The sequence below is a fragment of the Gastrolobium bilobum genome, unplaced genomic scaffold (assembly GCF_033153095.1).
Source record: "Gastrolobium bilobum isolate Gb01-03AN ecotype WA unplaced genomic scaffold, APGP_CSIRO_Gbil_v1 utg19275, whole genome shotgun sequence".
Lineage (NCBI taxonomy): Eukaryota > Viridiplantae > Streptophyta > Magnoliopsida > Fabales > Fabaceae > Gastrolobium > Gastrolobium bilobum.
Window position 1 is genome coordinate 75,205 of NW_026896117.1, and position 27,869 is coordinate 103,073.

Sequence of the window (27,869 nt, forward strand, 5' to 3'; positions counted from 1 at the left end):
TTGGCAGATTGTTCTATCCTTTTCTTTAATCCTTCTATAATAACTTGGTTAGCTGCTTTCGCTTGACCGTTAGCTGTTTCCACTTATGCAAAGCGATGTCAGATATGAAGATTTGCATCAACTCTTAGAAAGCTTTGCTTGCAAATTGCGTTCCATAGTCAGTAACCACTTCACCTGGGATCCCAAACCTGCAAATTAAATTTCGTTCAAAGAAACGTTGTATACTGGCCAAAGTGATTGTAGCGACTAGCTCTGCTTCTATCCACTTTGTAAAATAGCCAACAACCACTCTTAAACACTTTAGCTGGCCTTCTGCTGCTGCAAATAGGCCTAAAAGGTCGATCTCCCATTTGAAAAATGGCCAAGGAGAAATAATTAGGTTTAGCTCTTATGGGTGAGCCAGAAGGTTCTTCCCATGCCTTTGACATTGATCATATCTTTGGACATGTTCTTTGGCATCATTACTTATGGACGGCCAGAAATAGCCAGCTCTAATCGCCTTTCGAGCTAAGGCCTTTTCTCCGACATGCTGACCATTTATTCCCTCATGGATTTCAGACAAGACATAGTGCGCTCTATCCGAGCTCATACATTTCAACAGAGGTGAGTAAACTCCTTTTTCGTAGAGTTGTCCTTCAACCATAGTGTACAGAGCTGCATCTCTAATTAGCTTCCTGGCTTCCTCCTTTCTTGAAGGAAATACCCTATTTTCCAGGTAATCTATGATGCTACAACGCCAATCATCTATCTCTGCTATTTGCATTACACAAGTGAGCTCTGGGATATTCTGCTCAACCACCGTCCTGTGATTTCCTCTTCCTTTTGTACTTGCTAACTTGGATAATATGTCGGCCCTGCCGTTTTCATTCCTAGGAATATGACTTATATCCACCTTTTCGAATTCCGCAGTTAATTGCTTGGCTGGGTCTAGATATTTGATCAATAATGGTCCCTTTGCCTGGTAACTACCTGCAATTTAAGAAGTAACCAGTTGAGAATCACTAAAAACCTGTAACTTCCGTGCTCCGAGTTCCTTAGCCTGCGTGAGTCTGGCTATGAAAGCTTTATATTCCGCCTGGTTGTTTGATGTTTCAAAACTCATTTGTATTGAATACTCCACTGATACTCCTTCGGGACTTTCAATGATAATCTCGGCTCCACTTCCTTTTGAGTTGGAGGAGCCATCCACGTATACTTTCCAAAAATCGAGGCTGTGTGAACTCTCGGTTTGGATTGAGGTGAGCTCCTTGACGAAATCTGCTAGTGCTTGAGATTTGATAGCTTTCCGACTTTCAAAAGTTATGTCGAATTCTGACAATTCAATAGCCCAGCTCATCATTCGCCCTGCCAAATCAGGCTTGTGAAGGATCTTCGAAATTGGCAAATCTGACCAGACAACAATTTCATGCCCTTGGAAATATGGTCTAAGCCTTCCAGCATAAATTAGTAAAGAAAATGCCACTTTTTCCAATTTCTGGTATCTGAGCTCCGCTCCCTGTAGGAGCCGACTTGTGAAATAAATCGGCTGCTGTCCTTTTTCATCTTCTTGCACTAGAACCGAACTGATAGCAACATCACCCACGGAAAGGTATATTATTAAAGCTTCCATTTCTCTCGGTTTTCTCAAAACTGGTGGGGAAGCCAACTGCTTTTTTATTTCCTGGAATGCGGCTTCACATTCCGCGTTCCACCCATATTGTACCTCCTTCCTCAATAATTTGAAAAAATGTAGCGTTGTTTCTGCAGATCGAGGTATAAATCTAGTAAGGGAGGCTAGCTTCCTCGTCAATTGTTGTATTTCTTTCTTACTTTTGGGAGCCTTCATATCTAGCACTGCTCTGCATTTATCCGGGTTAGCTTCGATACCTCTATGAGTTAACATAAAACCAAGAAATTTTTGTGCATGGACTCTGAATGCACACTTTGCTGGGTTCAAGCAGATATTCTACCGCCTCAACTTTTCAAAAGTCTGCTCTAAGTCTTCAATATGCACCATTGACTCCAACGACTTGACTATCATATCATCTATATACACCTCTAAGCTTTTTCCTAGTTGATCTGCAAACACTTGGTTCATCATCCTCTAATAAGTAGCCCCCAATTTTTTGAGCCCAAAAGGCATCACAAAATACCAGTAGTTAGCCTTTCCCGAGATGAACGCTGTTTTCTCTTGATCTTCAGGGTGTAATGGAATTTGATTATACCCGGAGTAAGCATCCATGAATGACAACATCTGGAACCCTGAAGAGCTATCAACCAATTGGTCTATATTAGGCATTGGATATGAATCCTTTGGACATACTTTATTTAGGTCGGTATAGTCCGTACATACCCTCCACTTTTCGTTTGGCTTTTTTACCATGACCACATTAGATAACCAGGTGGTGTATTGTATTTTCCGGATAAATCCAGCCTCTAAGAGTTCCTTGACGTGATCCTTCAACACTTGCCGACGTTCAGGGCTGAACTTCCTTTTCTTTTGAGTTATTGGCTTAGACCCCGGATATACTGCCAGCTTATGACAACAGAAGGTAGGGTCTACTCCAGGAATTTTTGTTGACTTCCACGCAAAAATGTCCTTGCTATTCCTTAAGCACTTAACAAGCTGATCTTTAACCTCATCCTTCAAGCCCTTGCCGATCTTCGTGACTTGGCCCTTGATCCCTAATGGTTACTTCTTCTAATTCTCCATCGAGTTCTGGCCTTGGCATCTGAGTATCGTCTCTCATGTCCAACTCCACCATGTTAACTGATTTCTCTGTCTTCTGGCTTGGACCGACCTGGCTTGTGTCATTATCTTCTTTAAGTTGAGTTGAGGATATAGGGCCATTTCAACTGCTCTAACCAACTTAAAATAGCATTCCCAAGACTCTTTTTGATCCCCTGAAATGGTGATCACCGTGTTATGTTTTCCAACCATCTTTGTCTTTTGATGCTTGGTAGATACCAACATATCCCAGTTATGAATAGTTGGTCTTCCCAATATCACATTATATTCTGAAGGGAAGTCGGCTACAATGAACTGTACTCTCTCCCAACATGTCCTAGCATCACATCCTATAATTCTTATTTGGTAAAATACAACAATTGTGGCTTTGGTTGCTCGGTTTCTTTCTTGAATACAGGCTATTCTCGGATTGAAAGCACCTCCCGCAAGTATTTCCTTCTGGAATTCATCGTGTCACCTCCTCCCCCAAAAGCTCCACTAATGACATTACACTCAAATTCTGGCTCGACGAATTCATCCTTTTCTTTAGCCGGCTTCTTACCTCGGCTCTCCTCCCTCAATCTTTTCTCTTTGGCAGGGCTCATTTGCCGACCTTTCCGTTTCCTTTTATTTCTCCAGCCCTGGGTTCTTATGAGATATTGACGCAACTTGTCATCTTTGATGTATCTTTCAATCGCATCCCTTAAGTCCCAGCATTCATCGGTGGTGTGTCCTAGTCCGTCATGGAAAGCACAATACCAAGATTGATCTAACCCGGCTTGTTTAGCAAAGGCCGGGGACTCTCCACTTTTTTTCATTTCGGTAGAAGCCACCTCCTTCCAGATTTGCGACCTGGGTGAATTAAGGGGTGCGCATTTTTCAAACCTTCCCCTTGCTGGAGCTCTTTCTTCTTGCCTCTTACCCTGGAAATCATTTTGTCTTTGATTCCCAGGTTTTTCAATTTATTCGGGCTTTGCCTCTGATCCATATTTTCTATCTCCATCTATTCCAGCTCAAGATATTTCTTCGACCGAGCCATGAACTCTACCAACGTCCAAACCGGATCCTTATATATAGATTTAGCCAACCTAGAGGATCCATGCAGCCCTGATATCACTAAATGTAGATGGACATTTTCAGATAACCCTGGAACCTGTAAAGCCGCCACTTTAAAGCAGTCCAAGTATTTTTGTAAAGTTTCGCCGGGTTGCTTCCTTATTTTTCCCAAGGCGAATTCGGACTTCGGCTGTTTTTTGCTAGTAGCAAAATTCAACAAAAATCTCCCACCAAACTCCTCAAAGGACCTGATAGATCCGACTGGTAGTGATGACAACCACATTTGAGCTGCTCCTGTTAAGGTGGTTGCAAAAAGTCACGTGATTAATGGCTCTTCTATCCCCTTGATGTACATGGCCGTATCAAAAGCATCCAAATGCACCCAGGGATCTTGAGTCCCATCATACTTAGGGAGCTCCGAAAAGTTTAAATTTTCTGGGAAGGGCGCATCAACGATCTCGTCCACAAAAGGACTATAATTGTATTGCCCCCTATTGTACTTTCTCCTATATACCCTGGACACATCATCCGGGTTTCTAATTCGTTGCCTTCCGACATAAGGCGGGACATCCTCCGTTTGTATCAGATTTCTCTCTCCACCTCAGCTCCCATCATGCTATGTTTCTTGATTTTGAATCAGGTTAATGACTACCCTTTGACCTCGGCTGTCGGCGTTCCTCGTATGACCCAGGATTCGTGATCCTCAGGTCAGTCATGACTTGTGTTATAGCTCGCGTAAGATCCGGGTTCCTGGCCTGCCACAACCGAGATTCCAATTCTCGAATCTGCCTAGCATCCACTTGTCTTTGGAGCTCGTTCCTTCTCTCCATCTCTTCCATCCTCCTAAGCACCACAACAACAGCTAGATCTGTCACTCGCTGGTCGTTATTTGCACCATTAGGCATTTGTCCAGCATTCACAACCTGTCTTTCAATCGGCTGCAACCCTTCCACATATGGAGCATGGGGATTGACTGCTGGAGTTGATGTTGAATCGGAATGCACATCACTGACATGAACGACATTGGTGTCTACCTGCTGATGATTATTGGGCACATTCTGCCCCGATGGATCCTCCCTAATTGGGGGGATTGGTTCATGTCTAGGATTCGACATCGATGGCTGCCGGTAACCGCTCCTGGTTGTCCGCACCATTTTGATTTCTGGCTTTTAACCATGTGGTCGCGGGTTCGATCCCCACAGACGGCGCCAATGTTCTGCCTCAGAGGCAGAGATGTCTAACCGTAGGTTAGCTAGTTGATGTAGGATTTAGATGCTCTCTCTGATACCTATGGATTATGTTTCTTGGAGGTAGCGAATCACAACACACGATGTAACAGCCTTTAACCAAAGAGAGGGGGTGGTGTGTGTGCGGTGTGATTGCAAAAAATAAGTTAGAGGAAGATCCGTCATAACTGTGATTTTTAACTCCTATTTATAGAGTTTATCTTTGGACTTAAGTTGTCTGGACCTTCCAAGGATATAGGCCTTGCTCTGCTCCATAACAATTCTAATATATTCTACATTGATTTAGACTCCTTTGATGAATATTTTCAATCATATGCAAGTCTGCACATTATGTTATAAGATATATTTATAGAATTTCATAATATTATCTACCTAATTGAAAATTTTATTAAATTATAGAAACTTATTTAAAAAAGATTATAAGTATAGAGATTCTTTGAAAAAAATTAAAATTATAATGTTCTTAAAAATTAAGTAAAATCCAAATTTCTTAGATAGTAATTTAACAATAATTATATGTCACTCGATGGACGACAGCACATACTTTTGTACACTTTCCGTAGTTTGGTAATTGGTTGTTTTACATACACATCACGCTTCGATAGAATCCTGAAATCACGCTGTGTATGGGTTCGATGAGCAGACAACAAACTTTATATTAAGAGCTTTTGACCCAACGAATACCACAAGTAGTGTGAGATTGGTATATTGGTTTAAGCAATTTTTACGGTTTAAAATTTCTCTTCCTAAAATTATTTTTTATACATATATAAAAGGGGCAGGTTATATTTACAAATTTTTTTTGTTTACAAACTCTTACAAATTACACTATTTTCTCCCGAAAGAATAGAGACTTTTACAAACTACACTATGTTCTCTGAGGAGAACATAGTGTAATTTGTAAAAAAATTCAAAAAAATTTGTAAACAAATCTTGTCCCTATATAAAAATGAGGAAGGTTATACTTACAATCTTATTTTTTTACAACCTCTTACAACCATATCTTAACACCGTTGATTTTCGTCAATCAACGGTTATCAGTTATTGTGAATTAATAATTATTATTAATTCACAATAACGGATAACCGTTGATTGACGAAAATCAACAGTGTTAAGATATGGTTGTAAAAGATTGTAAAAAAAAGAATTATAAAAAAAAATTATAAGTATAACCTTCCTCTATAAAAGTATATGATGCTTATTTGGGGTCATACAAGATAAGAGAGAAAGAGAAAAATTAAATCTCATACACTTTTATACGTGTATAAAATATAATTTCGTTTTATACATTATGAAAAACTTTAAACCTCAATGTTTATTGCAAAAACAAAAACATTACTTTTTCTAAGGTCTTTGACCCTGCCCAAAATAATTCCCTTATAAATAATTTGGGGTTGTTTTTATCGGGTCGCAGCAAAAAACAACATCTTTCCTGCTGATACATTGATTGTGGTGATTGTTTTATTTTGTTTTTTCATTTTTTTTTACTAATGGGACCCTCAAGTTTTTATTAGTGGTTTTAATTTTTCCAGTAACATAACATTTATATTTTCCCTAAATAATTTGGGTGAATTGATTGATCTCAATAGTTCCCAAGAAATTTCATATCAGGATTCACTGCTAAGCACTAATTTCTTTCTCCCCCAACAACTCATCCATCTGATGGAATAATTTCTCACTCACGGCACCGAGATAGTGGGCAAAAAAAGTTATAGTCTTTTTTTTTTTAGAGATAGGGTATTTTTACTATCAAATTTTTTTAGTATCACTCTAATCATCATTAAATTAGAGAAAAAGTTAAATGAGAGAAAAAAAAAAAAACTTTTGAATCCAATAATAATTAGAGTAATAGTAAAAAATTTTGATAGTATGAATATCTTATCTTTTTCTTTTATATCACGAGGGAATACTTCTCACCTATATATACCTCTTTCATCACTCAAAGAGTGTCTTACATCCATACATTTTATTAGTTGTTATTATGTTGAAATAGAGCTACCATTCTCTTACGCAATCTCTCTTGTTAGCTGTACCCGAAATACACATCTATGGTAATTTTATAAGAGTTTTGGTTCATACCACTTTCTTTAAAACCACCCATACAATTATATATAGAATACATACCAATACATACCAAGCTCTACTACACAACAATATCTGTACTGACTTTATTTTCACAAATTTTTAACAAAATCAAGCAAGTGCATTGTGATAATGTTGAGATAGATTTGATCAAGTGGAATGATTCATCACCCACCATTATCATTTTCAAGACCAAATATCTTTGTTTAGTTGATAGGTGTGAAGGTGCACTTGCATTTTGTCTTCAGGAAAATTATTTGTGGACCAGTTTTAGGACACCAAATTTGTGGACCATTATCATCCTCACATCCTTGGAGCATACATAACATTTGAGGCATATACAATGAATGCACACTCTTTGGTTCAAATTTGTCATACTGACATCATCTATATCAACTACGGATGAAAATTCCAAATTGTTGGAAACAAAAGAATCTCATAATTCAATTAATCTGTAAACTTCACGTGAAACTGAGGCTGTAAAGTTTTTCATATCTACTTCTCTTGTTGACACTTTTTATTCTATGTGCAACTCAAAAGGGAAAATCGCCATTATGATAAGGAAAAAGAAAACATTAATCGGATTTTCAGATATATGTTTGATATTAATTTTTTTTTTCCTTTTTTTACAAATCAATCATAGAAAACAAACAACAAAGGCATCCCCCTACGCACATTATTTTTTCTAAATAAATAATTCAAGGATCTGTTTTCGCTTTCTTATTGTTTATTTAAATCGCACTTTTAAGTTTTAACATATTAAAATTTTACCAAACGATGACATCTCAGTTGACGCATCGAAGTTGAGCATGTGAGAGTGAAAGAATGTGTTCGATTCTCCCCAATACTATATCTTTGAGAGGGATTTAAAGTCTTAATTCTGGATCCGTCCCGAACAGGATTGTCTCCTGTTGAAGATAGCATTTGTTGATCAAAAAGAAAAAAATATTAAAATTTCAACCGGCATATGTTTATCCGATTTTTTATACACGATTAAAGACAAGACCCTTAATAATTTGTTTTAAGAATAACAAAAGTAGCAGCAAATGAACTCTGAATCAGCAAGATAATAATCAAGCTCGAAGACTCAAAACATTCGGATCAACACCAAAACTTATCTTATGTTTTCAGATTTTATTTATAATAGCTGAGAAACATATAAATCTAAATGCTAATTGATTACAAACCAAATCAGACAACTATTAAAATGGGAAACAATTCTAGAATGGCTTCACCTGTCCAATTCCATGGGTGGGCACTCACGAGCCAATTTAAGTAATTATTTCTCTACTTCAAAGTGAGATTTTTAGACCCTCGTAACAAAGGATCTCTCACTCCTTGCACTAGCTCACTTCATAGAATAAATTTTTGGTGCTACTGCTGCACTAAATATTCAGTGTATCTCATTCATAGAAATATTACATGTCGGTCGAAATTTTTTTTTCTCTGCCAAATTATTTCTCTCTCCTCTGATGTGTAATGTTTCTATTGATGGGATGCATTGAATCTAGGTGCAACAGATGCACCTAATATTTATTCCACTTCATTTGCATGTAAGCGGTGTGTTTGTCTCGCGCATTACAATGGGACCCACTCACACATATAAATACTCATTTTCAGCCATTTAAGGGGCATCTTGCATCTAGCCACCGTGCCCTTTCACCATCCCCTCTCTCATCCTTTGTCAAGAGTTTGGTTTGGTCCATATCAAGGTATCCAAGAGCACATTGAGATACTTCGTCCTTAGATAGACCTAAACTCCTCGAGATGGACTCAATTTCCACGTTCCCACTGACTATAGTAATATGATAATAGTATAGGTCTTTATTATATTCCTTTCCTTTGCATTCAACCTTCACAACCATAACTGGGTTAGTAAGCCAGAGAACCATCCCCGAACCAACAACTTCTCAGATATTACCATGCTATCTCAGTCGTTTAATATGATTGCAACAATAATAATACTAGTTATAGCACAAATAACTTCAAGAGTGAATTCGTTTTCAGAAGCTGATAAGATAAGCACTTTGCCTGGGCAGCCACAAGTCAAATTCCAGCAATATGCTGGTTACATTACAGTGGAGGAGAAGCAGCAGAGAGCTTTGTTTTATTACTTTGTTGAAGCTGAAGTAGAACCAGCTTCTAAGCCATTAGTTCTCTGGTTAAATGGAGGTATACTCTTATGTACATGGCAAAACATGTTTTTTTTTAATGGAATCAGAATGAACTCTTTAGACCAAACGATGGTAGCTCAGTTGGCGTATGCGAGCTAAGTAGGTAGAGGTAAGAGCATGTGTTCAATACTCTCAGTACCATCTTTGGGAGGGACTAGTTTAAAACTTTAATCCTGAACCTGTCCCGAACAAAATTGCCTTCCGTGAAGGATATATGTGATTTATCAAAAAAAATAAAAAAAATATGAACTCTTTAGATTCATTGGAAGAAGAAATTAAGATGCTGTCTTGGTTTTTGAAGGGCCTGGTTGTTCTTCTGTTGGAGCTGGAGCTTTTGTTGAGCATGGCCCTTTCAAACCCAATGAAAATGGTCTTGTGAAAAATGATTACAGTTGGAACAAAGGTAATCCTACAACTCTGTATGTATGATATCATGCTAACCTTTTAAGGATTTAATAAAAAAATTGCTTATTGATTTCCTCCTTGTTGCAGAGGCAAATATGCTGTACTTGGAATCACCTGCTGGTGTTGGTTTCTCCTATTCTGCCAATAAATCTTTCTATGACTTTGTGACCGATGAAATGACAGGTTCTTCCACTTCATTTTGTGCAAAATAGCATTTAAATTGCTTAATAGTTAACCATCTTATAGTTTAGTTTGCATTCAAATTATGATATTCAAGATCTGATGATATTCCATTCTGTACAGCAAAGGATAATCTTGTTTTCCTACAGAACTGGTTCTCTAGATTCCCAGAGTACAAAAACAATGACTTCTTTATCACAGGGGAGAGCTATGCAGGTAGTATCTTTGTGATACATGAATAATATTTTTTTTTTTCGTTTTGGAGCTGCTGTGGAGTAATTCGTACTAGTTTTCAGGTCATTATGTACCCCAACTTGCACAACTCATTGTTCAAACCAAGACCAAGTTCAATCTCAAAGGGATAGCAGTGAGTACAAAGATGGGACATTTCTAATAGTTAAATTAAAGTATAAGAAAGATTTTGGTTAATTTGATAGCACAACAGGTTCATATGTTAATTAATATTCGCAGATAGGAAACCCACTACTGGAATTTAACACTGATTTCAACTCCAGAGCTGAATTTTTCTGGTCCCATGGACTGATATCAGATTCAACTTTCGAAGTGTTTACTAAAGTATGCAACTATTCCCAAATTAGGAGACAATCTCAAACTGGGACACTTAGCCCCGTTTGTGCAGGAGTAAATAAACTAGTGTCAACAGAGGTTAGCAGATATATTGATACATATGATGTTACTCTTGATGTGTGTCTGTTATCAGCAAATCAACAGGCTTTTGTGCTGACTCAACTGGTACACTCTTCATCCGGTCTCTCACAATCTTAATTCTCTTTTTCATCACTTGTTTTCCTATTCATTTTCATATCATCTCACATGCAGCAAGAGGGAGAGAAGATAGATGTTTGTGTCGAAGACGAAACATTCACATACTTGAACAAGAAAGAAGTGCAGGAAGCTCTCCATGCTAAGCTTGTAGGGATCACCACATGGTCAACTTGCAGCGAGTAAGTTCTATTGCCTAAAAGATGCTATAAAACAAATTGCACTCAAAGTGCTTGTTCATACCATTAATTCTCTCCTTTTGTTTGAGGCTTACATTGGTTGTTGATCACTATTTCCTTTCTTTTTACAGTGTTCTCAAATATGACATGCAGAATCTAGAGATTCCAACCATTTCAATTCTAGGGGCACTTGTTAAGTCAGGTATCAGGGTTCTGGTATACAGGTAAGTGAATATATATATATAGTTTTTTAATCACCATCATCTTAATTATGTTCCTATCATTTATTTATCAAGGCAAAACAATTTTAAGCAAGCAAAGCTATTTCTCTCTCTGCAGTGGAGACCAAGATTCAGTCATCCCATTAATTGGGACAAGATCCCTGGTAAATGATTTAGCCAAGGAGTTTGGACTGAATACAACAGTGTCATATAGAGCCTGGTTTCAAGCAAGACAGGTTAAGACTTGGAATGCAGTAAATCCTGAAAAAATTTCTTACTTTTTGCCCTGAAGTCTGACTCAACCTTTTTTTTCCAATATTTTTCAGGTAGCTGGATGGACACAAGTATATGGCAACATGTTATCATTTGCCACCATAAGAGGAGCAGCTCATGAAGCTCCGTTTTCACAACCAGAGAGGTCACTAGTGCTGCTAAAAGCATTTTTGGAAGGAAAGCCACTTCCAGAACTATTGTCTTAAATATGAATAGATAGATAACAGTGGTGCTTGTACCACAATAAGTAGAAACTCATATAAACTCCTCACAGAAATGGATTATTGCTATTGGATCACGGATCACCTTCTATTTCATTCCGTACAATGAATAAATGTTACATGTACTGTCATTGGTTGACCAAAACGAAATGATCCTACAAAAGTACCCACTAATTTATTGGTTCTACTTGCAAACATGAAATGTGATTTGACTTTTTCAACATTATTTAACATGGATATATTGTGGTGGGCCTCACGGGCCTCCACCAATTATTTTATATCGAAGAAATGAGAGGGGAACAAGGGCATGTTGGGGAATGAGATGGGAAATGAATTGGAGGAGATTGTTCTGCAAGAAAAAGTGAATCTAACTAACGGACAGGAGGCACAAGGGAATTGGTGTAGAGGATTTTGCTTTTCTGAAATTCTCTTTTGTTTTCTTTCTTTTGTATTGTTTATATATTGTGTTGGTTTGTTTGGGGGTTGGAAGCAATGGTGTGAACCTAAAGTTGACAGAAGGCAATTCTGATGGTGGACTCCCGAGGTATCACAGTTTCTTGTACCCAAATCTTGTTGATGAGCTCAAAATCCCCACTAGGATAACCGAGAGTACTTTATGGAGATGGGAACTGGTCAACAATTTAGGAGTCAAGGTGTGGGATTACAGCTACCAAACCTAAGGGTTGTTTAAAATTTCTATTTATTTGAACTAAGTGAGGTGGATGCAATTTTGGGATGCAAATGGTTGAAAAGTTTTGAGAAAATATAGTGTTGGTTTGAGACACCATTTGTTTTAGATTCAGGAAAATGGATAAATAATTTAGGTAAAAAGGTCCCAAGGCTATTGACAACAATGGCACCCATAAATGCATTTACGAAGGAGATGCTTATGTGGAGTTCTACATAGTGCGTTCAATTAAGGAGCTTCTAATCGAATATAAACAACTTCTAAAATAATCAATTAACATATTTATATAGGAAGACAACTTAAACCACGTTTCCAAAAAATAAACACACAGTGGATTGAAAAACTCATCTCTTAATGATTCAACATAAAGTGGCTCTAATACCACTTGTTAAAAACTTAGTTACTTCAAAGATGAAAACTATCATCAAAAACGATTTTTCATATTAAATCATTAATAGAATGAAATCCAGTAGAAACATACCTGAATACATGGAAAATTTGAATGAGGAACTCGTGAATTCTTGATCTTCCAAGTCTTGTATGCACAATTCGTCTAATGTTTGGAGTTTTTTCGTTTCTAATGATGGGATGTAAAACAAAATGTCCGTATGACTTGAGGACCAAACCCTTTCATGGAGAATAATGACTTCAGAACTTTTTTTTATTTCTATTTTAGCCCATCATGAAAGAAGAAAAAAGATTTTTAGAATCTACACAATACATAATCCATACCAAATAAGATGTCATTAATCCCAATAACTTAATCCATATAAGTTCACTTCAACAGGACTAATATTTAATAACTTCCAATATAGTATTAATGATATATGTAAGCCTACATATTAAATATATATCTTACACATCACACAAACCCTTTAGCAGAATGCTATTACATCTACACCCTCTTTCAGACTAGAAGCTATGTTATTGACAATCAAGTCACAGATCTTAATTAATAATGCCAGTCTCAAACTCGCATACACATCATTCGACATCTATAGGGTTTTTCCCATCTAATAACAGTTAAGACTTATTGTTTTGTTTTGTGTACACCTGAGATCTGATTCTATCACATTCTCCGGATGTGAATAGATGTGATTTTTTAAGATGTGCAACAAACATTATCCTAAAGTATAATGAGATAGTTTCCAGATCTACAATGAGAACAACTCCCTTACATATGAGACATCTTTTGAAAGAAACATAGAGCTCATCAAGATAAAACGAAGACAACCTTAACCAAGAGAGCAAAGTAGTAGCCACTCAACGTGTATTTTATAGATACATAGACTCAAAAAACTCCATTACATATAATTTGAAGATATGTACAAGAAAAGTTCAATAATTTTACTTTTGGCTAGGGCACAATGTACACTTAGTTCATAGAGATGAATAAATTGGCACACCTGGTAAGGTGGCTCCAAAATCAACAATAAAATTATTGCCCGTGACATATTCAGAAGAATCATGAATTAGGTAACGAGCTAGAGATGTTAAAGCTGGATCCGAAGTGCCTAAAGTTCTCAAAGGAAATATTTTCTTTGCCACATTATTCAGCCAATCTTTCTGCATCAATTTTTCAGTGATTTCAGATTTAAAAATTCCAGGGGATATGGAATTCACTCTGATTCTGTGTACCCCCAATTCCATAGCCATGACCTATCAAATACCATAAACAAGTTAATGATATCAATATGTTTTTGATTAATCATTATGAACAGAAACAGAAAAATCTAACATGCTTTTATGATTTTTGTGAATGACACTATATGAAAAGAACATGTTGAGTGTGACAAATTTAGAGCACAATGCCATAAGTACTGTATATTGTATTGTGGGAATACACTAGACAATTTAGAAGTCGTGGGAATCATAAATCCTAGTTATGTATTTTTGTTTCATTGGAATATAAAGGGCAGCAATAAGGAAGTTTAATTTATATTGCTTATATAGGAAAAGAATAAAAAGTTGTTCCTACCTCCTCACCTTTAATGCATACAGATAATCCTTCTATATTTGGGGGGTTTTGAAAAGTGATAGTAGCAAGCTCCTAAACCTTGAGACAAAGAGAGAACAAAAGGAAAATAGAGAGAAATATAGCTTCAATGAATATTCACACATACAAGGTCCTATTTATAATGACCCAGAAACCACGTAAAGTAACTAAGCGAATTGATATACCCTCTAACTAATAAAACCTCCTAACTGATACAACTTCTTCTACAACTACTTACTTGCTCTAGCTGGTCTTCCATTCATAAATTATCATCACCTTTGAAAGGGACCTTGTTCACAAGGTCCAAGTGAAGGTGAAACCTTAAGATCATTTGTACCTGCAAGGTGCAGGTACATCACCATCCGCTTCCTCCGGATCTCCAATCATCAAGAGGAGTTTGTTGTTTCACTTGTGATGAACTGACCTTTTCTCATCACAATTATAGCATAATCCAAGCTCACACTTCATATGTAATTCATCAGGTGATAACCATTTGACGGGTAGCGAAGATGGCAGAGCTAATTGTTGCACTGCCTGTCAAGATAGAGTGGGTGGAATACACTGCATGCTACAGAGACTGAAGGTGGATCGCATTTCAGTGGGGTGAGCATCATTTGCCAAAGTTAATTGCATAGCTTGGTGCAAATTCGTAAGCCGATGGAGGTGAATGGTTCTTCACAAATCTGCTTGAAAACCAAAGAAAAAAAGAACACATCAAAAGATCATCACTCAATCCACAAACCTAGTTCGTCAGGCTTTCAAACCCACAAATGTAGTTAACAAAGGACTCTAATTGCAACAACTTCGACAAGACCCCTGTGAGCTCCGCTTATGAAGACGCACCAAAATGCTGTCTTAGAGCATGAGTGGAATCAGTTCAAGAGATGATCATACCACCATTGTACAGCCACAAGTACCACAAAGAGGTTGGTCCTTCCTTACGCACGCCTGCCAACAGAACTTGAGCTCTTCAGGCACCTGTTGAAGCTAAAAGAACATGTCAAATTTAAAGGTCCAGTTGTTTGAATATGAACAATCAAACCAAGGAATTTCCACTTGGACGAACTAAAGCACAGAATGTGAATTTGCTATAGCAATTTTCATATGTATAGTTGGATCTCCGAGGAGAGCTTCCAACGCAAGCATGGTCTCGCGTACTTGTTGCACCTGAGCAACATGCAATGAAAATTGGCTCTAGTTGTTATAGAACTTATACTGCATTGGAGCAAGTTCGTCGATGATGGGCATGGGAAGTATGTTGATAAGGGTAATAACAGAATTGAGGTGGTTAAGGAGAGAGAAAAGCAAGAGAGTTGGTTGGAGGATTCTTCCAAAATATACTTAGAGGATGAGATAAAAAGAGGGGGAGTTTTTGGAGTGAGGAATTGATGTATTGAGTGAACCTAGGGGTTAGGTTTAGGAGGAGTTGCAGGCAGCTCGCTTGGCAATTGGCAGATGTTGACACTTTTACCAAACAAACATTGGGGTGTCAGTAAAGGGGTTGTACCTCTATTTGTTAAGAGAAATAAAGAGTGAATTGTATTGGTTTTTATTATTTTGGTATCAGGGCACTTCCGATCTAGGGGTGCTACTGGTCCAAATCCTTGAAAGAGTGAAAAGTATGGGAGTAACCAGCATGTCTGAGTTCAAAAAAACTTTGAAAAAAATGGTGAAGGTTTTAGATGAGGAAATAGAGAAGATGGAGAAACCAAGCTTTGAAATCAAGAACAAGCACAATTTTGATGCCAAAAATCAGTCAAAGAAGAATCAAGAAGAGGCAAAGGCAGATATGAGATGAAAATCAGATTTGAATAAAATCAACGCAGATACTGAAAAATATGAAGGAATTGAAGACGTATAGGTTGAAGAAGAAGAAGACGACGTTAAACAAGAAGATGAGGATGAACAACAAGAAGAAGAAGACAAAGATGGGTCTCACGTTTTGTTTGATGGGACACAAAAGATTTTCAACATTCTTCCTATCAATGGGTGTGATTTAAGAGCAAAAATTACAAAGACAGGAGAGCGTTTGCCTCTCGATATTTTGGAGCAGATAATGGTGGAAGCACAACGTGTTGAGGGAAGAGAGGTTGTTTGTAGTCGAGTCGGAGCCCTAAATGGGCGAGTGGGAAATGGGTCTATTGCTGGGAGAGGGCATTATACCTGTCCAACTCTTCCAAACAAGGCTGTTAGTGGGGAAATACAGAAGCCAGGTGTTAGAGTATAATACAAACCATTAAAAAGGTCCTCACCTAACAGCTTAAGCTTTTGGGCTGAACTGACACTTTACATAGTATTAGAGCTTCAGTGACTACGAGATCACAGGTTCAATCCTCAACGCCTCCATTTAATTAATAACTACATAACTATTGTGGAGTTTGTTAACAGAGGTAGGTGGGCTGTGTATTGTCCACCTTTCAATTCTAATGGGCTCTCGTGTGAGGGAGCGTGTTAGAGTATAATATAAACCATTAAAATCGCCCTCACTTAACAGCTTAAGTTTTTGGGTTGAATTGACACTTTACACCAGTCACCAGGCCTAATGCTTCTAACATTGAAGCGCAAAATGGGCCAGTTGGTTTAGGCCCAACCCATCTAACGTAGACTGGCACCTAAACTAGTGAGGTTGAATCTTCAGAAACCCAACGGAAAAATACTGCAACGATGAGCAAAGGGAGTGGAAGTGTGGTTGGTCGAAACCTTAACAGCACTAGTGGCAGAGGAGGGGCCAGATTTCGATGTTTGTCGCCGGAGGATATAAGCGAAAAACAACGGAGAAACTTGTGCTTTAGATGTGGTGCACCTTATTCACCTGAGCATATATGCCAAAATTCACATCTCCACACCTTGCTGGTTGCAATAGTGGAAGTCGAAGTAGGAGAAGAAAGAGGGGGGTGGCTCTAAGGTTGAGTGTACAAGGCATGGTGGGTTGGAATTCCAATCGATTTTTTGAAAGGTCATCCCATAATTTTCTGGCCATTTATGTGATTCATGAATTGAAGTTTCCAATTAGGTCAATATGCTGCAAGCAATAGGATCCAGGTTGTAGGTTTCTCACACTTGGACAAGACTCTACCCTTTTCTTTCACCTTGAGGATAAGGTGAATTTTGGCTGAAGATTTGATGGGCATGAGAAGTATGCTGATAAGGGTAATAACTGAATTGGGATGGTTAGGGAAAGAGAAAAGGAAAAGAGTTAGTTGGAGGATTCGTCCAAAATATTCTTAGAAGATGAAATAAAAGGAGGGGGAGTTTGTGGAGGGAGGTATTGATGTATTGAGTGAATTCAGGGGTTAGGGTTAGGAGGAGCTACAGGGAATGCTCTAGGTATCTTTCTGTTTCTAGAATAAGTAGTCTCTTGGCAATTGGCAGACGTTGCCATTTCTACCAAACAAACATTGGAGTTTGTACAGGGGTTGTGCCTCTATTTGTTAAGAGAAATAAAATGATGAAACCCAAAACAATTTACTCTTCCCTGCCTACACACCATCATGTTATCTATAGGGACCTTCACCATCGCACTATTTATAATAATGGTTTCCTTCTCCATGTTCACCTCCACCTTGTTACCCCGAAGATGGTCTTCATGACCCAAATTCTCTACTCTGTTTGCCCTTTGTTTCTTCCTTCCCATCAATAGATAAGCCTCTCCATCTTTACCATAGTTATTTCAATTTTGTTTCTTAAACTAGTTTTGTTCAGCATTATTAGTTTCTTCTCCACCACAATGGATCTTGTTGTTGATCATCAAACCTTCACCTTTACTTTCATTTTCTAGCTCCAAAGATCATGAAATGTCACTACCACACTAAGAACCACTGCCCTCCAAGTTCTCCTCGAACTACTTGGTTGCATTCTGAGTCACGTTCAATCCAAAGGGTTTGTTCATTCACTGCTTCAACCTCAAGAATCATTCCCTTCATTTTCATCAATTGATGCATTATCTGCTTAGGTTTTGAAACATTAGAATTCAACGAATCAGGCTATAATCCATCATCACCGATCATCTTCAAGAACACCACTGAATTACGATCGCAAAAAAACAAATAGAGAAACAGTATGAAAGATTAAAATTAAAAGAACAAACCTTTAACAATCAGAGGAAAAAAAAAAAAAAAAAGTCTCCTCCAAAAGTTTCCCAAAATAATTGAGCTATTAACTTTATTTTCTTGATGCTAACAACTCTCTCCCCACTCCTGTCTATACTGTATACTACGATTCAACAACAAGTTTCTTAATCTTCGTTTTTTTAGTTTTTGCTATAAGCATCAATCCCTTAAAGTTGGTTAGATTATTAAGAAATCTAAAAAGGAAAACAAGTAAGAGAGAGAAAAAAAATTTAAAAATGGTGGTCTGGTTTTAAGAAAAATCACATATAAAATAATATTACCTTTGTCAGCATGTTGACACCTGCCTTCGATGATGCATAGGCAGCAGCTCCAGGCAACTGCCCCCGATTTAAACCCGCAGTTGAAGAAATATTAATGATTGATCCTTTTTGCTGGGCATCACACATGCGTTTGCATACATATTTTGACACCAACCAACAACCAGTTAAGTTAGTTTTGAAAACGAAATCCCATTCCTCCTCGGACAATTTTAAAGGTGATTTGACACTTCCTGCACAAAACAAAAATAGGAAACATGACCATCCTACCAAAAAAAGAAAAAGAAAATAGGAAACATGACAACTTTTAGGGATTCAAACCCATCGGTTAAGCAATTATGTTAGGCCCTCAATTTCAAGAAAAAAAAAATCGTTCTTTATTTTTTATTTGGGCATTCAATTGACCATTAATACACAATAAAAAAGCATATTTAAGGTTTATTATTGTTAGAGATGTAATATAAAATTATCTATGTTTAAGGTCATGGTATCATAGCCTCTATGACCAAGTGATATAGAGTTTGATCCTTGCTGCTCCATTCTTTTAGTAAAAATATAAAATTCAGCACAAGGTAGGTGGACTTGTATGTTGTCCACGCTTAATGCTCGATGGACTCTTGCTTGAGAGGTCTATTAGCTTACGCTTCTTAAACTTTTAGGAGATTGGTTCATGACAATTATTATAGTCAAAGGAGTATTTTGTTTATTGTTTTAGTTAAAGGAATAATCTACCCTAAATGATAATTTGTTCGACGACCGAAACCATCTACTACTAAGCTTTGTTTTAGTATAGGAGAAATAAACCATTTCAACTGCTGCTATACTTGTCATTTCAACCGAGAGACGTTGATTCGAAATTGATCTAAACATAATAAAAAGTTGTGATCTTATCTTAAACAGACTCAATGTGAAACCCTATTTTCTTTTTTTCAGTTTTAGAAACCAAATTAAACCATTGATGGATGCAAGCATAATACAAGTATCTTACGGGCGAATAGTAAAAACTTTTTTATTTTTTTCCCTCTTCCGCTTTTTCTCTTCTCTCAGTTGAGGGCACCCTATAAAGGGTATATATCCTCAAGCCTGTCTATATTTTCAAAGTCATCCTAACTAATATTTTTCATCAAACCAACGAGTATTTATCGAATAATTAAATTTGAATTCAAACACGAAAGAAAGCTCTTGATTCTATGCTAAATTCAACTAGCAGGTCCAAATCCTAACACAGTCTATAATAAAAGAACCACTTAGTTTTTTCAATTTTTTCTTTTAATTTTCGAAGAACTTTGCAATTTTTAGCCCGAAATTTTAGTTGTCAATTTTTTAAAACTCAAATATAGTTCAATTTCAATAGTTAAACGTGAAAATTGTTGATAGCACTAAAACTACTAAACTAAAATCAACAAATAGAACTTTCCTCATGTTTGATTCGAGAGGCATTCATTAAGGAAAAAAAAGGTGGAACCCTGAGAAGTTGTCGACGAGCTAATCTATGTTCAGCATGGGATATGAGTCCTTTGAATAAGCCTTGTTCATGTCAATGTAGTCAACACATACTCGCCATTTCTCATTTGCTTTCTTTACCAAAACTTGGAGAGCTAGGTAGTGTATTGAATTTCCCTTATGAATCCACCCTCGAGGAGTTCCTTGACATGCTCTTCTATTGCTTGTTTGCACTTTGGGCCGATCTCGCTTTTCATCTAAGAAACTAGCTGAACACCTAGATATACAAAAAGATGATGATAACAAAAGTTTTTGTCAATACCTGGTATATCGGATGACATCCAGGCGAATAAATCTTTGTTTTTCTTCAAGAAGGTGGTTAGTCTCTCCTTGTGTCTATGTTCTAGGGTTCCTCCGATCTTGGTATATTTCTCAGGAGTTTCTCCTAGTATCAAGTTCTCCAATTCACCTTCTAGTTTCGGCCTCGAGAGCTGGTCAGTCTCTCGCATGTCTAATTCGACCAGCATAGCCATGTTTTTGTTGAACTTGATCCCCTTGTGACGGATTTAGGGAGGTCAGGACAGTCCCCAATTTGTGATCTTCATTGCTCCGTAATAGCAAGTATGTGAGGTCTTTTGATCTCCTCTAATGGTTACTTCTTAGTACATTTAAACCTCATTACATGGTGAATGGTTGAAATCATTGCACGAAGGCGTGGATGGTATGTTAGACTAGGATGTCGGTGTATGCTGATAGGCAATTCACCACAATGAACCATACTTGCCCTATTCTAAACGCCTCCTTGGACCCTAGAGTTAGCTTTAGCTCAATTCACCCCTTAGTATCCATTGAATTAGATGAACTCTGCGGTGTATGGCTTGAGGTTGTCCTTGTCTAGGTTTAACTTATGGAATATATCCCGATATAGGATGTCGGACGAGGTCCCATTGTCTATCAGCATTTTTTCAACTTTGAAATTAACCAGTTTTTTTGTGATAACGAGGGTGTCTTCATGGCCTAGCAGCACTCCCTTCATGACTTCTTCAGTAAAGACTAGCGAAGGAGGATTCGGTTTAATGTTGCATTCTTTAAACACGGGCTTTGTCTTGACTGACAATATTTCCTTTAAGTACTTCCTTCGTGAATTAGCCGAGTCACCTCCTACCTCGTATCTGCCATAGATCATATTGATGTCAATCTCGGGCTCTTAATACTCATCACTGTTGCGAGAGTTGTGGGACCGGGATCATGCCTAGTGGTCATCCTTCAGATAGTCTATCTTCTTGTGATTTTTCTCAGGATAGCAGCTCCGACTTCTGCAACTTCTGCTTCTACTGCGTTGCTGCCTTTTATTGCTCTTTCGTTCTTGAGTACAGATGACGTATTGCCATAGCTTCCCATCTCAAACAACTTTCTTTATGACATCCCTCACGTCTTGGCATTCATCAATAGTATGACCATAACCATCATGAAAAGCACAATATTTGGTTCTATCAATCTTACCTCAATTTCGGATGGATTTTGGCATTTCTGCTCGCCTCAATTGAGTTTAGGGGACTTTTCTCCAAATTTGAGACCTTGAAATGTTCAAGGAGTGTAGCTCTTGTAACTCCCTCTAACAGGGCGGATGCTAATGTTTTCAGGGCAAATTTTCGAGTTCTTCTTGCTCTGTTGTTCATCTAAGTCACAGCGATAGCGAGAGGGATTGTGCTGGAGCTTAGCATTTGCCCTTTCAATTTCTTCAATGTGTATGTACTTAGATGATCTTGCTTTGAATTCGACAAGGCTGGAGTTCTTGTGGAGGGACTTCGAGAGAAACCCAAAGAGGAGTCCAACGAGGAGGTGCAAAAGTGGACTCTTTTGTCCAGGTTGTGGACTTGCAAAGCTTTCACGTTGAACCTATTTAGATATTCACTAAGAGGTTCGTAGTCCTGTTGTCGGATTCGTGACAACGCTAGTGATGACTTCAGATAGATACTATTGGTGGCGAAACTCAGTCGGAATTTCTGGGAGGTCCTTGAATCTGTTGATGGAGCACAGGGGTAATGCGTTGAACCATTTAAGGGCTGGATCAGTAAGCATGGAAGCGAAAACTCTGGTAGTGAATGGATCTTTTACTCCAGTCAGGTACATGGTCATCCTGAAGACGTCTAGGTGTTCCTCGGATCTTTGGTTCTATTGTATTGGGACAGGGATGGCCATGACACGATCCATGAATGGGCTGTCATTCCAAACAGGTTGCTTGTTGTTATGCGGTATTAGGGTCAAGCTCATAAATTTCAACTTGTTCTTCCAAACAGGTTGCCCTGCGTTTGACTCTGTGTTTAGCCGGGCGATGCTCCATGTCGTCTAATCGTCAAATCAATAGTGCAACCATAACTTGGAGGGGTCATCCTGTTGAGAAGCAGTGTGAGGTATGGGCTTGGCAGGCGGGGCAGATGCAGTGGTAGATTCTCCCTCGCTCACGTGAATATGATTCACCTCTGTGTGATTAGGGTTTGATGACTGTTGCACATCCTGTTGTGCGTTCTAATGCGCATTCTGGTCAAGTTGTTGCTGTTGTGGCCATGAGTGTGGTGGCTGGTGATTGTGTGCATGTTCACTATGATGGGATAAGAATTGAAGTTTATCGTTTCCTACAAATGGCTGGGGTTTGGTGGCTGTTGCGCATCATGTTGTGCGTTCTATTGCGCATTCTGGTCTGGTTGTTGCTGCTGCAGCAGCGATGAATGTGATGGCCGGTGGTTGTGTGTGTTCACCATCGTGGGATGAGAATCGAAGATTATTGTTTTACATAGATGGCATCAATGTTCGATCCACGAGAATCGTGGTCATGCAAGATTTGTATACTCATGGAGCCTATAGAAGAGAGAGCTACAAGGGGGTGACAAATAATTGTGCACAAGAAAGGGCTCGAAGCCAATGGGGATGAAGTGTATGCACAGTAACAGACAACGAATAGGGATTTGTAGATAAACTCCATCTTTTATTTATAGAAGGGATTTACCTCAAGGTGCAAGAATTTGAATACTAATCAAACTCACGAGGGATGAATTCCTCTAATATTTGAATTATGATTAGTATAATCAGTTGCCTTCTAGAAGTTGTGCTCATGAAGTGTCTCCGAAACACCGCGCGAATTAAATAGAAATAACTGACTTGCAAACTCTCGTTAACACTTACGAACGATGGTCTCTCATTTCTTATTATTATTTGAATAAAAAAAAAGAAAACAGAAATTTTCTCAGTTGAATTACCTCTAACACCAGCGTTGTTAATCAACGTATCAATATGGCCAAATGCGTCCCAGGCCTTCTGCACAGACTTGTCGATGGTGGGACCACCGGCGCAGACATCTAGTTCCACGGCCACCGCACGGAGGCTTCCGGCAGCGGCGTCGGCCTCCGATGGCATCAACTGATTGATTTCGTGGCAGAGGGATTTGAGGCGATCAAGGCGGCGAGCTGCAGCGACGATCCTGCAGCCAGCTTTAGCGAGGTCGAGGCACAAGTCTCGTCCAAGCCCGGAGGAAGCACCGGTCACCAATACAACTTTGTTATCGAGCTTGTGCCATGTCTCCAGCTGCTTCGAGACCTGTGTAGCCATTGATTTTAAAGGTTCGAAGTAGATTTTCGAGTGAGGAGGATTTTACATAGGAAACAAATGGTTGAATTCATGTTTTAAATATTAAAATGAAAACAGCGAAATATACGGTTCATAATTTAATTATTTTAATTGAATTGAATTAGATAATATTCAAGCAACACGACAATACGTACTTAATAAATAAATAAAAAAATCCGGAATAAACATCAAAGGCAATAGAATAAAAAAGGCACTAGCACAATTAAACAGGTAAAATTATCGTCTACGACCCTAAAATAAAATTATTTTGATATTTGGAGAAAAAAGTGTAAAGTGTTTTTAGTAAAATTCATGACATAGAAAGAAAGTAAAATTATCTTCTATTTCAAGAGAAACAATTTTCTATAATTAAAACAAGGGAAAACAATTTTCTATTTTAAGAGTTTGTAAATAATTTAGTTTGTAAATATAACATTTCTTTTAAAATAAAAGCAAAACATTTATTATTTTAAATGATACAATTTTATGTTATTTTAAATGACATAATTTTATGTCATTTTAAATGAAATAATCGTGTTTCAATTGATATTTATTGGGAACTATTTATCTTATGTTGTATAAGATAATTATCTTATGCAATAGAGACAAGATAATGAAGTCCACTATCTTTTTTTTTTTAAGAAAGTGGACCCAAACCTTGTCTTTATTATATAAGATAATTATCTTATGCAACATAAGATAACTATTTCTCATATTTATTAATCTTTACATTTTTTTCTTCTACACAAAATTAAGAGGGGAAAGAATTGTGGAGAAAGAGAATGTGAAAAACTAACATATATGTATCAAAATATGGTCATTTCACTTAAAATGATAGAAAGTTGTGAGCTTTAAAATTACAAATATTTTTTCCTTTAAAATCTAACACCAATGAATGTGTCATAATAAAAATTTCTAGATTAATTATTAATTTGAAATAATTGTGATTGTATGGTTTTATTCAAATACTCTTTAGAGGAAAAATATCGTATATTTTTTTAAATTAAAAATTCTATTAAACTTGTAATATTTAAGGTAAACTATAAAATTTTGAAAAAAAAAAACAATTCTTTTCTAAGAAGAAAAAATACGCAAATTAACCACTAAATAATAAAAATTTTGAATTATGATTTATTTGTTTTAGTCCTTATATGAGTTTTTTAAATTTAAAATTCATACTCCTCTAATAAATAAGTATGATATATTAAAATGATTTATAATTTTTAAAAAGAGCTAGCTAATATTAAAAATATTTTAAAAAAATCTTGTATTTTGGGCCAATAAGTTGACCTAGGATCGAACAATCAACTTTTCATTATCAGAATGGTCAAAAATCTCATCACCTTGGTTGAATCTTACCATAGGTTATATGTTTCATTACATGGGGGCTAAATTTTACAACTAGGCTAAAGTTGATGTCCTAATGGGTTACATCTAGGGGTGATAAAAAGGCCAGGGACCTTAGGCCCGACCTATTTAAGCCTGGCCCGGCCCGTCTTATTTCATTATTGGGCTCAAACTTGAACTAACATAAAAGCCTTTTTATTTAAGAGGCCTCAGGCGGCCTCCATGGAGAAGCCCGGCCTTTGGGCCTAGGAGGCTGGCCCGTCGTTCCATTAATTTTTTTTATGAATCATTTCAACGTGACAACAAACAACGACACAACACAACGTCCCTCACTCCCTCTATTTCAACTTTCCTCTTTGGCCTCTGTTCTCTCTCTCCTCATTCCTCAACCAAGTTCTCCCAAATCGATCCCCAACAAACGCAGATCTGCAAAGCCACGCCGGAAACTCTTGGTCGGACTTCCTTCCCGCTGGCTTGTGAGGAAGGAGGCAGAGAACTGTTGTGACCTTCTTAGACTTCCTTCAAGGTATAGCTTACTCTAAGTTCTGAATATTCTGATTACTCCTCCTGACCTTCTTAGACTTCACTCTCTCACCATTGTTAATTTGATTTTGCATTCGTTATTAGGCTTTTTATTTCGATTATTTTCTAGCCCTCCATCGCAGCGTCCCTTCTAAGGTATCATCGTTCATATCAGTTATGGAGTTTCTTGGTTAGGTTAGTTAATTAAATAATTGACTCATTGGATTAATGTCAAGATGCATTAATGTCAAATTAAGAGACCACGTTGTCGAGTCGTCGACCATCCCTTCTCTGTCACTATTAACCACCGAGACCGACACCCATTAAAATCAATGATATATATGCCAAGGTATCCTCCTCTCTTGCGTATGAATAGCCGGAGACATCATAACAAAAGGTTGATTGTCTTTTTACTTGGAGCCAGTTGGTCAAAATGAGTTGGCTTGTTGGGTCATTATTTAGGGAAAATAGTGCGTAGGAGAGCGAGATGCATGAACTGAATCCCTGTGAACTTTGGAACTTATAGAAACACTGCATGATTTGTTAGAGAAGCCAAAATGCATGATTTGTTGCTCTTATTCAAAATTTATTACCTTTAACTCCACTTATATTTCATATCAAATAAACAATTCATCTACAAGTGGGTTCATTTGCATTATAGTTGAGAGAGATCACCTCTCTAATTGAGTTGGGAATCTTTTTTAACATCTGTTTATTAATACCCTTTGGCTAATTTGCAAGTAGATTCAGCTGCAAATTTTAAACCTGAAAAGGTTGAAGACATTTGGAACCTCAGAGGGATATTAAACACTTCATGGCATCGGGTACTTTTTAACTTGATTATAGTCCATTGTGAACTTTCTAAATTTTTTCGTGTATTATATTATATTATTTGGTTAAGTTCTGTTATGTGAACTATTATATTATATTATTTGGAACCACATGCGTAAACTTTTTAACTTGATAATACTCTTGTCCTTGAACTTTATAAACAAAGAGGTTAAGTTATGTGAACTATTATATTATATTTATTATATAATGAATGGTTTCCATGTATTGATCATTATTATTTAGTTCATTTCAAGAAAGCTTATGCGTGTGAATGTATACATATAACAAGCTAGACACCCTTGTATGCAGTGGAGTTTTGTAGCTTCGGATTGCTATTTTTTTATTTTTTATTTTAATGATAAATGTAGCAACCAATAAATTACTGATCATATTTTTTTTATTGCTATGTTTTGTAGCACATGCAGTTAATAATGTTGATGTTCAAGGACAATAACCACCAACACAAGATGTAGATGCAAACACCACAAACAAAAGGCATAAAACATCAAAGGTGTGGGATGATTTTCATGAGGTGGACATCCTCAATGTTGGGCCCAAGGCAGTATGCAACCATTGTAAAGCCAGATTTGCACGTGGTGGACCAGGAGCAAGCATAAGCCATCTAAAGAGGCATTTAACAAGTTGCTTGAAAAAAAAATGTCAGAACTAGGGTGGAAGGATCTTCCTCTTCTACTCCCTCAACTGAAGTTTCACAAGATTCTGAATCTGGGTTTGCTCAACTCATGAGCATGATACGTGCAAGGGAATCTACTTATTCAGTTAAGTCAGAGCTGAAGTGTTATTTGAAGAGAGTGTTTATATAAGTGAGGATAATTCTCATCTTTCATTTGATGCCTTGGAATGGTGGAAGAACAATAGCATGAAGTATAAGATTTTATCAAAGATGGCAAAAGATATATTAGCAATACCAGTCTCGACAGTTGCATCTGAATCAACATTTAGTGTTGGAGGAAGAGTCATTGATGCTTATCGGGCAAGTTTGACAGAAAATATAGTTCAAGCATTAATTTGCAGTGCAGATTGGTTACGTAATAAGTATGGCATAAAGAAAAAGCAGAAGGTATTAATTTGCTTAATTTAAATTGTTTTATATCTTATGATATTATAATTGAATGTCAAAAATAATCTGACTTGTTTTTTGTTTTTTATGTAGGAGGAGGCAACATCGCAATATGTTAAATTGTTGATATAAGTATATTAAATTGTTTACTCAGAATTTGTAGTTTTTTGTTCTTTTGGATATGCAGAATTTGGTACTACTTTAGTTTATTGGTTAAGTAGGCTTTTTGAATGATTTTGTTCTATATTATGTTGTTTGGATATACATTGAATTTATGAGTCTTTGTGGAATTATTAGTGCTGCTGATCGTATATTCTATTTGGATATACATTGAATTTATGAATTTTTGTGAAATTTTGTTCTCTTTTTTTTATTTGTTAACAGGCTTAACACAGGCTTTTATTTTTTGTAAATAAATCAGG

General features: G+C 37.2%; 3 protein-coding genes and 1 long non-coding RNA gene across 5 annotated transcripts; 2 read left to right on the forward strand and 2 right to left on the reverse strand.

Moving 5' to 3' along the window:
* Positions 1-388: 388 nt before the first annotated feature.
* Positions 389-1,609, reverse strand: LOC133297872 (uncharacterized). The gene is made up of 2 exons (XM_061497096.1): positions 1,099-1,609; positions 389-969 (listed from the first exon to the last, which is right to left on the reverse strand). The coding sequence occupies exons 1-2, from the start codon at positions 1,607-1,609 to the stop codon at positions 389-391; spliced, it is 1,092 nt and encodes a 363-aa protein (XP_061353080.1).
* Positions 1,610-8,756: 7,147 nt separating this feature from the next.
* On the forward strand, positions 8,757-11,707 carry LOC133297869 (serine carboxypeptidase-like 45). 2 transcript variants are annotated; one of them, XM_061497093.1, is made up of 10 exons: positions 8,757-9,264; positions 9,568-9,669; positions 9,759-9,854; positions 9,975-10,067; positions 10,148-10,218; positions 10,323-10,604; positions 10,692-10,816; positions 10,945-11,037; positions 11,153-11,270; positions 11,361-11,707. In XM_061497093.1, exons 1-10 carry the CDS (start codon positions 9,015-9,017, stop codon positions 11,511-11,513), a joined length of 1,383 nt encoding a protein of 460 aa, XP_061353077.1. In that variant the 5' UTR covers positions 8,757-9,014; the 3' UTR covers positions 11,514-11,707. The 2 variants fall into 2 exon arrangements, with proteins under 2 accessions (XP_061353077.1, XP_061353078.1); XM_061497094.1 differs by having other exon boundaries at positions 10,323-10,599; positions 10,681-10,816.
* Positions 11,708-13,479: 1,772 nt separating this feature from the next.
* On the reverse strand, positions 13,480-23,681 carry LOC133297871 (uncharacterized). Its single transcript, XM_061497095.1, has 3 exons — positions 23,300-23,681; positions 18,603-18,832; positions 13,480-13,875 (listed from the first exon to the last, which is right to left on the reverse strand). The coding sequence occupies exons 1-3, from the start codon at positions 23,646-23,648 to the stop codon at positions 13,597-13,599; spliced, it is 858 nt and encodes a 285-aa protein (XP_061353079.1). The 5' UTR covers positions 23,649-23,681; the 3' UTR covers positions 13,480-13,596.
* Positions 23,682-25,345: 1,664 nt separating this feature from the next.
* LOC133297880 (uncharacterized) lies at positions 25,346-27,737 on the forward strand. Its single transcript, XR_009749686.1, has 4 exons — positions 25,346-25,539; positions 26,280-26,359; positions 26,783-27,447; positions 27,541-27,737. It is a non-coding gene; the product is annotated as an uncharacterized LOC133297880 (long non-coding RNA).
* The last annotated feature ends 132 nt before the right edge of the window (positions 27,738-27,869 follow it).

What these genes read in the sequence shown, in the direction of transcription:
- LOC133297872 (XM_061497096.1), bottom strand. Translation starts at nt 1,609, where the DNA reads ATGGAAGCTTTAATAATATACCTTTCCGTGGGTGATGTTGCTATCAGT. An exon ending in GGAGTATTCAATACAAATGA is followed by an intron (nt 970 to 1,098) that starts GTTTTGAAACAT and finishes CTTAAATTGCAG; the next exon opens with GTAGTTACCAGGCAAAGGGA.
- LOC133297869 (XM_061497094.1), top strand. Translation starts at nt 9,015, where the DNA reads ATGCTATCTCAGTCGTTTAATATGATTGCAACAATAATAATACTAGTT. An exon ending in TGTGACCGATGAAATGACAG is followed by an intron (nt 9,855 to 9,974) that starts GTTCTTCCACTT and finishes CATTCTGTACAG; the next exon opens with CAAAGGATAATCTTGTTTTC. An exon ending in ATCAGGGTTCTGGTATACAG is followed by an intron (nt 11,038 to 11,152) that starts GTAAGTGAATAT and finishes CTCTCTCTGCAG; the next exon opens with TGGAGACCAAGATTCAGTCA.
- LOC133297871 (XM_061497095.1), bottom strand. Translation starts at nt 23,648, where the DNA reads ATGGCTACACAGGTCTCGAAGCAGCTGGAGACATGGCACAAGCTCGAT. An exon ending in TAACAACGCTGGTGTTAGAG is followed by an intron (nt 18,833 to 23,299) that starts GTAATTCAACTG and finishes TGTTTTGTGCAG; the next exon opens with GAAGTGTCAAATCACCTTTA. An exon ending in GTGTCAACATGCTGACAAAG is followed by an intron (nt 13,876 to 18,602) that starts GTAATATTATTT and finishes GGTATTTGATAG; the next exon opens with GTCATGGCTATGGAATTGGG.